This window comes from Halichoeres trimaculatus, unplaced genomic scaffold, assembly GCF_033239565.1.
Source record: "Halichoeres trimaculatus isolate MK-OKI-2021-1 unplaced genomic scaffold, fHalTri1.1 fHalTri1_scaffold_6, whole genome shotgun sequence".
NCBI lineage: Eukaryota > Metazoa > Chordata > Actinopteri > Labriformes > Labridae > Halichoeres > Halichoeres trimaculatus.
In genome coordinates, this window is record NW_027437184.1 from 11,472,650 (window position 1) to 11,485,278 (window position 12,629).

Consider the following 12,629-nt stretch of genomic DNA (forward strand, 5'->3'; position numbering starts at 1 on the left):
AAAAACAGGCCTCTCTCTGTCTGCTGACTGAGTGTCTCAGTGCAAACAAACAGAAACTAAAGGTCTCTGCAGCAGCCTGTCTGTAGTCTGCCGGCCAAAGTTCCTCAACAGGTCCAACAAGAAACTACGTCACAAGACAACACGGAGGTTATGTTTGCACAGCAGTCAGCTCTGCAGATCACTTCCACGCAGAGACACACAGAGACACACAGACACATATACACGGAGCAAGGCGGGACGTGTGAAAACCTCATAACCTTAAAAAAAACTAAGACAATCAAAATTAAGTTTTTTTGTGATAATGTAGATTTATTAGAAACCACTAGGTGTAACAAATTTCTGTTATGATATGTCCTCTTGTCCCTCTGAATTTAAGCAAACGTTTATACTTTTTGTGTATATAAGGCGTTCATCTAAAGAACTTTGAAGGCTTTAAAATCATACCTCTAGAATACTAAAGACTTTGCTTCAAAAGCGCCAGAAGTTTTGATGTCAGACTTCTAGAAGACTCAGATGTCATTATTTTAGAGGAATTGATCTGAGCAATCTTGAAGGCTTTGATAGTAAAATTCTGAGTGCTTAGAGCTCATATTTTTTGAAGCTTTACCTCAGAATTCTGAGAGACTTTAGGGCCAATCCCTTAGCCCTTGGTTTTACACATTCACGTCTGATAAACGGGTTTTCCAATTCTCTGTGAAGTTAAGGGAAAAGGCTACACAGCCCTTTAAATAAAGACAAACCAGGACAACACTTAAAAGGATGGGAAGATTTTCTCATGATGCACCGTGCTAGCTGACAAGATGGCTGAGCCCGGATTGATGGAAGCATAATCATTGATTTTTATAGTTATGACAGCCATTTTTTTTTTTTTTTTAGCAAGGGGGAAGGCTAAGGGGTACAATTGGGATTGGCCCTAAATCTCATGATTCAAGAAGACTTCAGGAGGCTTAGATTTTTTAATTCTTTAGAAAAATGAAGCCTGATGAAGAGCTAAAAGCTGCTGCTCATCAAGAATCAGTTTGAAGCTGGCTGTAAAGAGACCAGAAACCACATACACACCAAGCCAAAAAAATGATTTTTACAACATTGAAAACATTTACAGCCCAGTTCAAAAAACAAAATGATTAAATGCTAATTTTGCTATCAGCACACAGTGCACAATGTTTTTTTTAATTCAGCTGTTTAGAAGATATTAGGAACATGAGTTTGTCCAATCAGAGGCAAAGCTTAGCTCATGTGACTGACAGGTGCCCTGTAGCTGTTAGAAAAGAAGCTCAAAGCTTGCTTCATATCCAGTATGGCCCTCGCCAACAATTGGCTTCATTACTCTGAATCAGGTACAGACAGGTGAAGTAGCAGAGACTATGTCCATATCTAATACAGTCTATAGTGTGATCTTTAAAATCTTGTACACCTCGATCTCAGAAATCTAGAAGACTTTTAGAATTCTGAGATCAAAGGTGCCACACCACCTCAGATTTTAGATTTGTCACTTTGACATCAAACACTCTTTCCTCTTCTGGATGTTTGGTCTGTTTGCCTCCGTTCATCTCCTGCAGTCAGCTCTCAGAGAGAGAAATGAGCAACTGAACTAACAGGATAACTCTCAGATCTTCACTTAAACATCAAAGCTTGTGTTGACGTCTGCTTTCCAGCTGACTACAGAACATTTCTTTGAGCTGTCCATGCGTGCAGTTACTCAGTTTTGATATTCATAGAAATGTCTCTTTCACAACTGGGTTAACCTATTTACACAGTTCCTGATTATTGATTTTCTACAGATTTTTTACAATAACACGACCTGGGCTGTTTCTGAGAACGTCATAGAAATAACTTATTTGACCCACAGTGAAACAGAGAATCAGCAAGATGTTAAGGAAACACAGAGTTCATTACATGCTGAGTTATTTAAACAGAGGAGCGGAACACAGACTGCAAGAACTGTGCTCACTACTGAACTTTATTCACGTTTTCCTCAAATTGATCACTCTTTTTAAGAAGATAAAAGACATAAATCCTCCTTTTCACTTGATTTTGAAGTCAGATATATCAATCCCCTGAGCATGGAGGTTTTTTGACAAACACAAAAGCTGCTGGATGAGACTCAAAGTGTTTTTTATGATACTTTACAAAAACATCTTCAACATTTGGAACATAGAGCCAGCAGTGAGATCAAGAACAGAACTCGGCTCCTGGACGTTTCCTCTTCCTGTCCCAGGTGGGTTTTGTGATAACAGCTGAGGTGTGTTTGCTGTCACAGTCAGACAGTCCCTGCAGGCTAAGGTCCACACACACACAGAAAGTCTATAAGCAGTCTGTCAGACTCTTCACGACTCCATGGGCTGAGGAGGAGTCAGAGAGCTGATGAAGGCGTCGTAGTGCTGCGGATGGCAGCGTTTGTACTCGTTTATTTTCCTCTTTATTTGTTTGGGGGTGTCCTGGTAGTAATTCTTCTCATCTCTGGCCATCGCCTGCAGGAGGGAGACACCACTGTTAGTTTAGTTACAGACGGGGATTTATCTGCTGTTTACGACCATAACAATCACAAGCTGGAGTCAACAGTGCGTGACTGAAAGTCTGCGTGCTGAGAGGAAAAACATGAAAGTTCTTCACACAATAAAAAGGAGAACGTTACGCCTCTTTAACACACGTCTCACAAAAATGAAGCTTTCTGTTCTCTTCTTTAACTTTGTAAGACAGTGAGAGCATGTACAAGAAGATGTGTTGTCGAGTTTAAGTCCTCTGAAAAAGACTTTATCTTTGGTCAGGTCTGGATTTCAGAAAACATTATAGCAACATGCAGGGAAAAAATCAGGTGAACTCTTAATTTCTTAAGGAACTAAACTTTCTGTGGTTTGTGTTGCTAATGAAGATTCATAAAGAATCTGACGTCTCGTAAAGCAAGTCAGTAACTAGATGCACCACCACACCAGTAGATGGCAGTAAGAAAGAAAGGAAAGCTGTGTGGAAAAAAGGAATCTTCCCTAGGAACCTTTGAAGGAACACACATTCACCCTATCAGGCTCAAAGAAGACAACTGTTTAGGAAGTATTAAACCAAATCAATCACAGCTGGGGTCATCTTGCTGTGGACAGAGGTAGTCAGAATAAAAACCCTGTGGCTGCTCGGCCAATCAGAAACGTTTCAGCTCGCAGCCCCTGCCTGTGAAAGCCTCTGGGCTTTGGGAAAGTACCACCCTCAGGTAGGATCATTGTGTAAAAGGGTTCAGGTGTGTTTTAACAAGAACTTTTAGCCTTTGAAATGTATAAATGGAACAAAAACACTGCTCCAATAATTAGAAACATTCAGCTTTGCAGGCCCCGCCCCTTAAGTTCCTGGGCCTGTAGAAAGTACTACTTCTTCAGCAGGAACTTTTTTACAGGAAACTTATCTTACATGCTCTTTCCTGGTGTCAAAACACAGAGTTCCTCAAAGGGTTCCAGGGGATGATTCCTGCTGGTGTACAGCCTCTAACTCTTCCTTACATTCCTATACTGGTCTGATGGTGTACTGCAATTCCTTTTTTCTCTCCATTTGTCAAAAATCTGTATTGTATAATCTTAACAGGACTGTAAGAACCATGTTTTCACTTTTGTTTGACTGTTGATTTTTCTCCGGGCCACAAGAGGTCAGTGTAGTATCCCATGGTGCAGACCACAGGTATTAAAAATTTTGTGTTAATTATGTGAAAGTGGGTCCAAAGTGGAGGGTTTTTCATTTTGTATTATTTATGTTTCTTATTATCAAAGGCTTAAAGAACATGTGATGAGAAATTAAAAGTATTCTTTTAGTTACATCTCAGAAACTTTTTTGGTTAGTTTATCTTATAAGTCGAGTACATATCAAACATCTGCTTGCCCTCCATCAACGGCTAAGTACAAGACTAGCCACTACAAGGACTATGTTCATTTCTGAAAAGTATGATCCCCCCAAATAGAGACTTTTTAGGGAGAGATTCACTACATAGGAACCAAATGTGGACCCTGGTTCCTGTGTTTGAAAAAGCAGCTTTGTTGAGTCCTCCTCTGAGTGTGATATTCTGATCACGACACACTCACAGAAATACACTTTCATGGATGTTTATAGAATTCATTGCTACAGACTGACTCAGCATTTCACAGTCACGTCAAGGTCTGAATATTTTCTCCTAAAGGTTCGTGTTTCCTGTTCCTGACTGAGTCCCACCAGGCAGAGCTCTAACTGATGACTCAGTACTGAATAATAACCTCAGCTGAACGAGAATCCTTGGTGATAAAAAGCTCATTGAGTTTCAGACTTGTTGCCTCAGCGCTTAGAAATCACTAAATCCAGAAACATTCAAATTAAGCTGCCGAGACTTTGTGCAACTCTTCGGGCAGACAGAGTCAGGAATCAGCAGTGGGAGCTTTTGTGTCCTTCACTCAAACCTTTTCAAGGAAGCGAACACAGCAACAAAGCTTTTTGTTATCACCAGATAAAGACAGTCAAGTGGCAAATGAGGTTTCCCCCACACAAAGACAACTTCAGAGTTTGGCAGCCATCCCCCAAACCTCAGGACGTCAGAGCGACCTTGGACGCACTGTCGGACAGACTTTCGGTGAATATCTTAAAGCTGCAGTTAAAGTGAAGCTCGTTTATCTGAGCCATGATGCCCCCTGTAAGACCTTGGTTGACGGACAGAATATCTTCCAGTCTGACAAATGAACAGATACTTAAATCAATGCCTGTCTGTGAGCTGATTTTAAAGAAGCTGTTAAGAATAGAGAATTAAAGGGTAAACTTAACGAAGACATAGAGTGCTGTAAAGTTCGTGCTCTCACCTTAAAATCGTCCTTGTGTTCTCTGATCATGTACTGCACATACTCGATCAGGTCAGATGATAACGTCTTGGTGTCTTTCTCTGGAAGTTGAGCCTGCTCCTCAAGCTCTGATGACAAACACACAAATACAAACAAGGTCAGACTTTTCAAACTTAAACCAGTATTAAACCACAAAGAATGAGGGGCAAAAAAGAGTATATTTCTAGAGGAGAGGCCTGTAAAAGAAGACTAAATTCTATACAGACTTTTTCAAGAATTCTTATAATTCTGATTTATTCAAAGAATTCAGTGATGAAGCTATGAATGCAATGTCTACAGTTAGGTTTCAAAACCCTTCAATGGCATAATTCTAAAACTGACATCAGAATTTGGTCTTTTCTTCTCAGAAATTTGGTAAAAATAAAAAATGTAAATTAGTAATTTTTTTTTTAAATGTCAGAATTCTGTCCTTCTCTCTGAGAATTCTCTCACAATGTGACTCCTTATGGAGTTCAGCCGTGTCCATCATATTAGTGTCACGTATAATGAATCTTGGGATATGTGAGGCTTAGAAGAATTCACCGAATCCGTCCTTTGCGGCACCCAAAAGGGAGGTTCTGCTTCGTCGGCCGCATTTTAAAGGAGCCTTTGAAATGGGACAGCCTTTGGTGCACCGCTGTGACGTAAACACTCTTCAAATTCAGCCTTTGTAGGCTGCAGCCCCTGAATTGAGTCACAGTTTTAGATTCTAATGCACAGACTCTGGCTGCACACTGGCAGCGCCTGTCATAACTGTGCAATGGTAAAAGGCAGAATCCCCTTATCTATTCTATATCCAGTCTATGGTGGATTCCTATGAACTGCCCCAATACCTTGGATATCACTGTAAAGCTTGTCTTTTCTCCTTTAAGAAGCCATTTGAGTTTTCCCTCAAGCTCAAAGGGATGAAGAGTCACGGTTATTCAGAGAGCACTAATAAAATGGAAGTGCTGGTGCTCTGATGAGTTTTAAACAGTTGAGTCAGCATTTGACCCCCCCTCTCCGCTCTCACCTGGTTTCTGCTCTATCCCCTGTCCTGTCCTCTGACCAGAAGTATAAAAATCAGAAATGGTAATTCAGATTAAAAAATTTGTGAATTCTGGCTTAAATAGCTTTAACGGATATTTCACTCTGTAAGCAGCGTGACCCTGCCAGGGGGAAGAGAAGTCATTCAGAGCTGTGATGTGGAGCAGCTGCAGCTGAAGGCTGAATGTTCTACTGAACACAATGATAAAAAACTGCAGTTACAGCAAAGATCTGCTTTCATTCAAAGCAGTCCCTCAAGGCTGGAAGAACAGGCCGAGGCTGTTGCATACAAAGAGTCCTGGAACATCCGGGCTCCTTAGGCAGCAGAATCTTAGGCTGCTCCTTCTGCAGAAAATGACATTTACTGAAGTCTCAATGCGACGAGCACAGAAAGAGAGGGGGGTGCTTTGGCACAAAATATCTGAAAGAGTGACAGCAATTAAAAAATGTGAGGGATAGTAAAGGTGATCTTCAACACTGGTTATTTATCTTGCAAAACGCTTCACGTTGATTGTTCACTGAGCAAAGGAGTCAGAGTAAACAGTGGCTGCTAAATAAACAGCTGTAGACATAAACTCAGAGTCAGTCTGTACTTACGGTTGAGGACGTAGGGTTTGGTCACGATGTGGGTAGGAACTTTCGTCTCTTTGCTGTCCCGGAGGAGCTTCAACAGAAAGAAACACACGTTAATGAGCCAATGAGCTGGATTCTGGGTAAATTAAATCTGACCAAAAATTGAGATCAGCCATCCTCTCTCTAATGTGGCATGGTGTCTGAAATGTTCTTCATCAGTTATCAAACTCTAGTAAGAGTACACAGAGTCCTTTCCACTCATCTTGGATCGATCAATTATGGGTTTCTTCACGTCTCATTGAAAAAAAAAAACTTTGTCTCACACTGAAGGAAACGAGCTGCAGCAAAGAGGACAAGATGGACTGTGATCAACCTAAGAGACTGTTCTGTATGAATCATATCAAGAGTGTTAAAGAGAAAGGGTTCAGAGAAGATCTGTTTTGGTTTGACAGAGGGGAAAAAAGCAACACTTTGCTGCCCTCTTCTGTCTCACAGTATATACTACAGGACATACTCTGCATCTTTCCCTGTTACAATACATTTAACTGTTTTTCAACTGTCTGGCCTGCCCTGCTTTTAAGTTTATTCATTTCAAGATGACACTGTGCCTTTACTTGAACATGTTGTCATTTTTTGTCCCTAAGATCTGACATTTTGGGGGTCTGCTGCAGTGATTCGCAAGCATTTATAGCCCTTCATAAAAAGTTGTTATTCTGGCATGATCTTACATAAATACACCATTTCAGGGGACAGACTAACCCTGTAGACTGTATAAAACATGGACGTTGTCTCCGCAACATCACCAGTCTGTTCCTGAAACCTTAAAATGTAGCCAATCCACAGATGCAGCCACACTGGATACAACATGGGCTTTGGGCATCCTTTTTAACAGCTAGAGGGCGCTTGTCAGTCACAGGTTAAGCTGTGTCTCTGATTAGACTATCAAACAATCTTAATATCTTCCCAAGTTAGAGAGTTAGAGAAAAATTCACACACTGTACAGTGTGCCGATAGCAAAATCAGTGTTCCAGACCCAAGACGTTTTTTTAACCAGGCTGTCAATATGCTTTTTAATTCCATAAAAGGCTGTTTTGGCTTGGTGTGTACATGACTTCCAGTCTTTCTGCAGCCAGCCTAAAGCGGCTGCAGTGGATAGCAACTTTTAGCAGGTCAGCACATGCTTCATTTTCCTAATCTGGATTTTGCCCCATGACTACCCCCTGAAACTGCATCTGTAACACATTAAAAGTATTTTTTTCACAGGCAGCTGCAAAACCAGTTCAGTTCAGAAAGTTAGAAGAGTCAGTGTTTTTCTTCCGTAAAATCCTGCTGCAGATACAATCTTTCAATCACAAAGTTTTAAACTTAATTAAAAAGATGTTAAAAATGGCTTTTTAAAATAAATATACTAAAATATCAGACTATGTTTCATATACAAAGTTATATACTACTGTCAGAATCCGATGCATTTTAATTATTCTCGTGAATTTTTAAGTTATTCAAGTAGAAATATCTCTTTTGCAGAGTGGATTTGGTAGAGATTTTAAGATTTTTAATTTAAATGATTAAACTGTAGGTTTCTGTCTATACAAAGGTAAAATTGTATTTTGAGTAAATACTCTGTGGGGGTTCATGGGGGTTATAAAGCTATATGTTTATATTTATACAAAATATTTAAGACTGAGTCGAAGATACTATGCTCGTGTAAGAAATGGATAGGTCTTGGCAGTATAAGAGTTTATCTTTCCATTTAGCCCAGAACGATCTGATTTTTGTTGTCATAGAAGGATTTCAGAAGTGAAAAGGATTTAATGTACTGACCTTCTGTTTCTTTATCGGCAGGCTGCGGTTTGGATCAAAAGACAGACCCATCTCCAGCAGATTACTGGCCGTGGATTTCTTATCATCCCAAGCATTCCTGATCTGTCGACTAACACAGATTGAAGGACATGTTAGACACACGTATAACAGTTTGTGTACATCTGTGGATAGGCAACATAAAGAACAACATATTGATTTTTCAGGGAAACTGACGCTCACATGGAGCCAGTTAGCTCAGATTAGCCCACGGGCTAACTTACTTCTCTATCCTCGGGTTATATTTCTTAATAAACTTCTTCTTCAGCTTTTTTCGGTCCTTGTTGTAGTCGAACCTCTGTCTTCTTTTAGACTGCTTTGTTTTCGGCATTTTTACTGTGGTATTCCTGAGAAGGAAAAGGATCTACCAGCGAAAACGAGAAAGCAACGTGGGGTACCAAGCGGAACTCCGTTTGTTTTGTTCCGGTCATGTGACCTGTAGTTCTTTTCTCACTTACAAACCATATCCTGAAGAAAAACTCAGAATATTTCAAAGTTGAAGAACGTAAAAGGCTTTATTTTCCTTTTCATTAATTATTCTTTTATACCCAGATGGCATTTATACAAATCACTTAAAAGAATATTCAATAGACAAAAAAAAATCCAACAAAAGAAATCATCAGATAAAAACACAAAACACCTCTGGGTATAAAAACGAAAACAACATAAACCCATTTAGTAAAATTGGTTAAATAAAAAAGGCAAAAGAAAAAAAAAATAGCCAAAGTTAAAGCAATCCGATTATTTCCAAATTCAGTTATTTAGATTTAAAAGATAACTAAAACAAAAATCTCAAAGAAATGAACACAAATTCGAAAAGAAAAAAGCTTTTAAAAATTCGATTTTCACAAAATTTGCTTCAGGAATTGAAGTATCATCATGAATATTTGATACGAAGCTTAATGAAATAACACCTAATTTCAGAATACACCCTGTACTAATAATTTCCCCACAGTGTTTGAACCATTCAACTCAATTCTGACCTCTTCAATTCTTTAACCACTCTATGTGGGACTTGTGGTGTAATCCTTAGTAGAGCTTTAATTACTTCTGATGATTAAATTCTAAAAAACGGGGTTACCAAAGACTTGTTTCCTCGCAAGTATTCCAGAATAGGAATAAATGCAGTTTCTCCTCCATCCAGTAGAGGTCAGTCTAGTGAAAATATCACCCAAACTGTATACTCATGTACACCTTAGTTTGAAAATATGTAAAAAAAAAAAAAATGACTATAGTATCACTGCTATAGATGTGGTGTGAACAAAGTGAATAAATCAATGAATTAATGAATTAATTAATTATAACAATCCTCCACTTTGCAAAAGATGAATACCAAAATACAACTCGTGTATTATTTATTTCTGCACTTATAGTTCTCTAATAATCTTTCAAGCCTGAGCTGACAGATCTAATTTTACAGGTGTCATTTTTAAGCTGTGCATCAGCAAATAATCAAAAATTTTGCATAATAGTATTCATAGCAGACATGACAAAACAGCAATGACATTTTTCTACATAGAGGCATATAAAATATTAACCTTTAAATCCAGTACAGGAAAAATATATGGTGTACTGGACTCAGATGTGAAGCAAATATGAGGTGTTGTCAGTAAGATGAGACCAAATTTTGCCCACGTTTCTGGGTTTCTTAGCTTGATTTGATGTCTGTAGTCAGGCCGTCCTTGGCAATACTTTTTCTGTTAAGAATAAATTACTGTGGTTTTAGGGTATTGACCAATCAAAGCCTGACAGCTGAGTATAATGGGGAAAAAAAGAAGTCTGGTAACAAAGTCAACTAAGTTACTCTTTGAGCCACAAGATAAATTAAACTAGAATAGCTCTATGTGACTTACTGAGCATGTGTTATGCCTCTGAGTTATCTTGCATAAGTTAAGTCACCCTATTAAGTAATCTTGTTTCTTTAAAACGTCTTCTATGGTGTTCAAAACCTATTATTTAAACTGCCCAGGTCAGACTGTTTCTGAAGGTGCTGTTTACCTGATCTCGTAATGCTCTTTGGTTGTATTTTCTCCCCTGGTTTGTGTCAGAGGCCTTATTGTGTGTGAATACTTAAGGTCACTCTGTCCTCCTTACCGCTGAGCTGATAAAGACTCTGCAGGAAGATGATGATTGTCTCTGAGCAGAAGTTTGGTCCTGAAAGCGAGCCTCCTGGAGTAACAATCACTACATGCTGATCAATAACTATCAACCTGATACAAGCTGTTGTCGTCATTATGTACAGAAAACAGTCTCTTCTAATGCCCCTTAATGCATCGCCGTACATTCATTGATTTGAGCAGAGAAATGAGCCAGAGAGGGAAGTCAATTATCGATTCCTGGATTGGTTACAGTGCATTGGTTCTACATTTTGTTTATCATGGACTGATCCATAATGAGACCCTGACAGAAGTCATAGAGCATATTTCTATTTTTTTCTATTATTCTGATAAATCTAAAAACATTCAAACAAAATTTACAACAGAGTCCATTCAGCTCTTATACTAGCTACGTCTCTGTTCTAGAAAAGTTGTGCAAAATTTTCAGCTTATAGCAAAGTTAGCCAGCAAGAGAAGGAGCTAATGTCAAAAACGCAGGAAGTACAAAGATAAAGGTGGTGCCTGATACCTGATTTTGTTACTTATTTAAAGATGCTATGAGGAGGATCTGTCTTAATTGGACTGACTCGCCACCTGCTGGTCCACAGTCTCATGCACACTGTCGTAAATTACCAAGTGTGTTTGTCTTGGAATTAAATGGAGGTTGGATCAAGAAAAATTTTCTTGGTTCAAGACAACTTTTTACTGGATACAATGTAAGGAGGGAAGGTATTTAGTAGTATGAAATGTGACAATAAGCAAACGTTGTAGTTGCCGGCTACATGTAGCATTATTGGCAGCCCAGTGATCCAAGGTATCTGTAGGCTAACATTACAACAAGTAAACACTGTCAGTTTGTTTGTAGTTCAGTAGTTGTCTATTCTCTTCTGCTACTTAACTTGGTGGTGCGGAGTGGTGTTGTCATAGAGACGCAGATGTAAACCAGTCTGGTCCTGCTGACTCAACCTGGAAGCCAAGAAGTAGTTTTTTTTTTAAATAACCTGTAACCTGTAATATTGGTGCTGCTGATAATCTCATTTTAAAGTGCAGATTAAATCTCGATGGGGGACTTTTGCAAGAACACTTAACTCCTCAGAGACCCTTTAAAGTTTTTCTATATTCCTCCTCCCTGGGAGCTACTTCGGGGCGGAGAGATGGACGGAGGAGGAGTAAGAGGAGGAGAAAGAGGGGAGGAGGGGCGCGGACTGATACCGGACGAAAGGAGAAACGAAGGGTTGAATTTTTCCTTCTGAGCAGGGCGGTGGGAGGAGGTGATCGGTGTTTAAGGAGGATAACTGTGATTGAAGCCGCCGGGGGTGGGGGGGTACACCGTCTGCTGCTGCTTCTGTAACCCCTGACAGCATCAACATGGAGCTGGAGAACATCGTAGCCAACACAGTGCTGCTGAAAGCTCGGGAAGGTAAGGATGGAGGAGGCGGTTTGACAGCTTCTCTCTACCGGTACCAGCATGGGGGATACCCCGGATCGGGCGTCTGTCAACTAGTAATGCACCCCCTCGGGACCGCTGGACTAATCTTGGGACGATGCGCTTCCAAACGTATAGGATAGTCACGCGCCATTCCCTCGGTTCGACGGGAGCATGCACCGAACTCCATTCAAAACTTTTGCGATTTAAACTTTTCTCGTAAAGATTTTTATGCACACACATGCTCTAACCGATCGGATTACTACATGAAACTTTAAAGTAAATACCGGATAATTCGGCTAAGAAGTGATGTCGGTAAATCTCTCTGTTACGGCTGTATCTCTCTTCCTTGTTGACGTTGCTCACTATGAGCTGTCAGTAACAGTTGTAACGCCTTACGAGCTTTGCAGTAAGGCGTAGTTAAACAAGCCGTCGGGATGCTAAGATAGTCAGGTTTAGCTTCAAATCCATTGTATTGAAACACCATTCATATCTGCCGAATTAAATAACGAATCCCATAAATTTATAAAAATGTGACAACATCGATGTGTACAGTATGTTAAGAGGTCTAATCTACTTCTGTTCAAAATTGATAGAACTCTCAACAGGGTTCGGCTGAGCTAAATGGAACGTGAAGCGTAAGGGGTCCGGAAGGGGTTGCAACTGTGAATTGTGTCTGCAGCGACACATCGGGTTTCCCTTGCTGATGTTGCAGCATCGTCCTGACGTTTGCGAAACAGGATGTTGAGGCACAGCTGCTCCGTTGTGCTGGGGTTTGTACATTGTGCGCTGTAAAGCAAATGTGTTGTTTTTTTCCCCATAGTGTGCCTGTTA

At 39.9% G+C, this 12,629-nt stretch overlaps 2 protein-coding genes across 2 annotated transcripts in view; one reads left to right on the plus strand and one right to left on the minus strand.

Moving 5' to 3' along the window:
• Nucleotides 1–407: 407 nt before the first annotated feature.
• Nucleotides 408–8,715, minus strand: nop16 (NOP16 nucleolar protein homolog (yeast)). The gene is made up of 5 exons (XM_074673061.1): nt 8,498–8,715; nt 8,238–8,346; nt 6,441–6,507; nt 4,800–4,906; nt 408–2,471 (listed from the first exon to the last, which is right to left on the minus strand). The coding sequence occupies exons 1-5, from the start codon at nt 8,602–8,604 to the stop codon at nt 2,328–2,330; spliced, it is 534 nt and encodes a 177-aa protein (XP_074529162.1). The 5' UTR covers nt 8,605–8,715; the 3' UTR covers nt 408–2,327.
• A 2,870-nt stretch (nt 8,716–11,585) lies between these two features.
• The window catches only part of grk6 (G protein-coupled receptor kinase 6), a 33,208-nt gene continuing 32,164 nt past the window's right edge, over nt 11,586–12,629 (plus strand). Inside the window, exon 1 of the mRNA XM_074672362.1 lies at nt 11,586–11,789. Within this exon, the coding sequence (XP_074528463.1) occupies nt 11,738–11,789 (52 nt within the window). The 5' untranslated portion in view covers nt 11,586–11,737. The remainder of the gene's footprint in view (nt 11,790–12,629) is intronic.

Coding starts and splice junctions, on each gene's coding strand:
- nop16 (XM_074673061.1), bottom strand. CDS start 8,604: ATGCCGAAAACAAAGCAGTCTAAAAGAAGACAGAGGTTCGACTACAAC. Junction 8,347..8,497: donor TATAACCCGAGGATAGAGAA/GTAAGTTAGCCC, acceptor AATCTGTGTTAG/TCGACAGATCAGGAATGCTT. Junction 6,508..8,237: donor TGCCGATAAAGAAACAGAAG/GTCAGTACATTA, acceptor TTTCTGTTGAAG/CTCCTCCGGGACAGCAAAGA.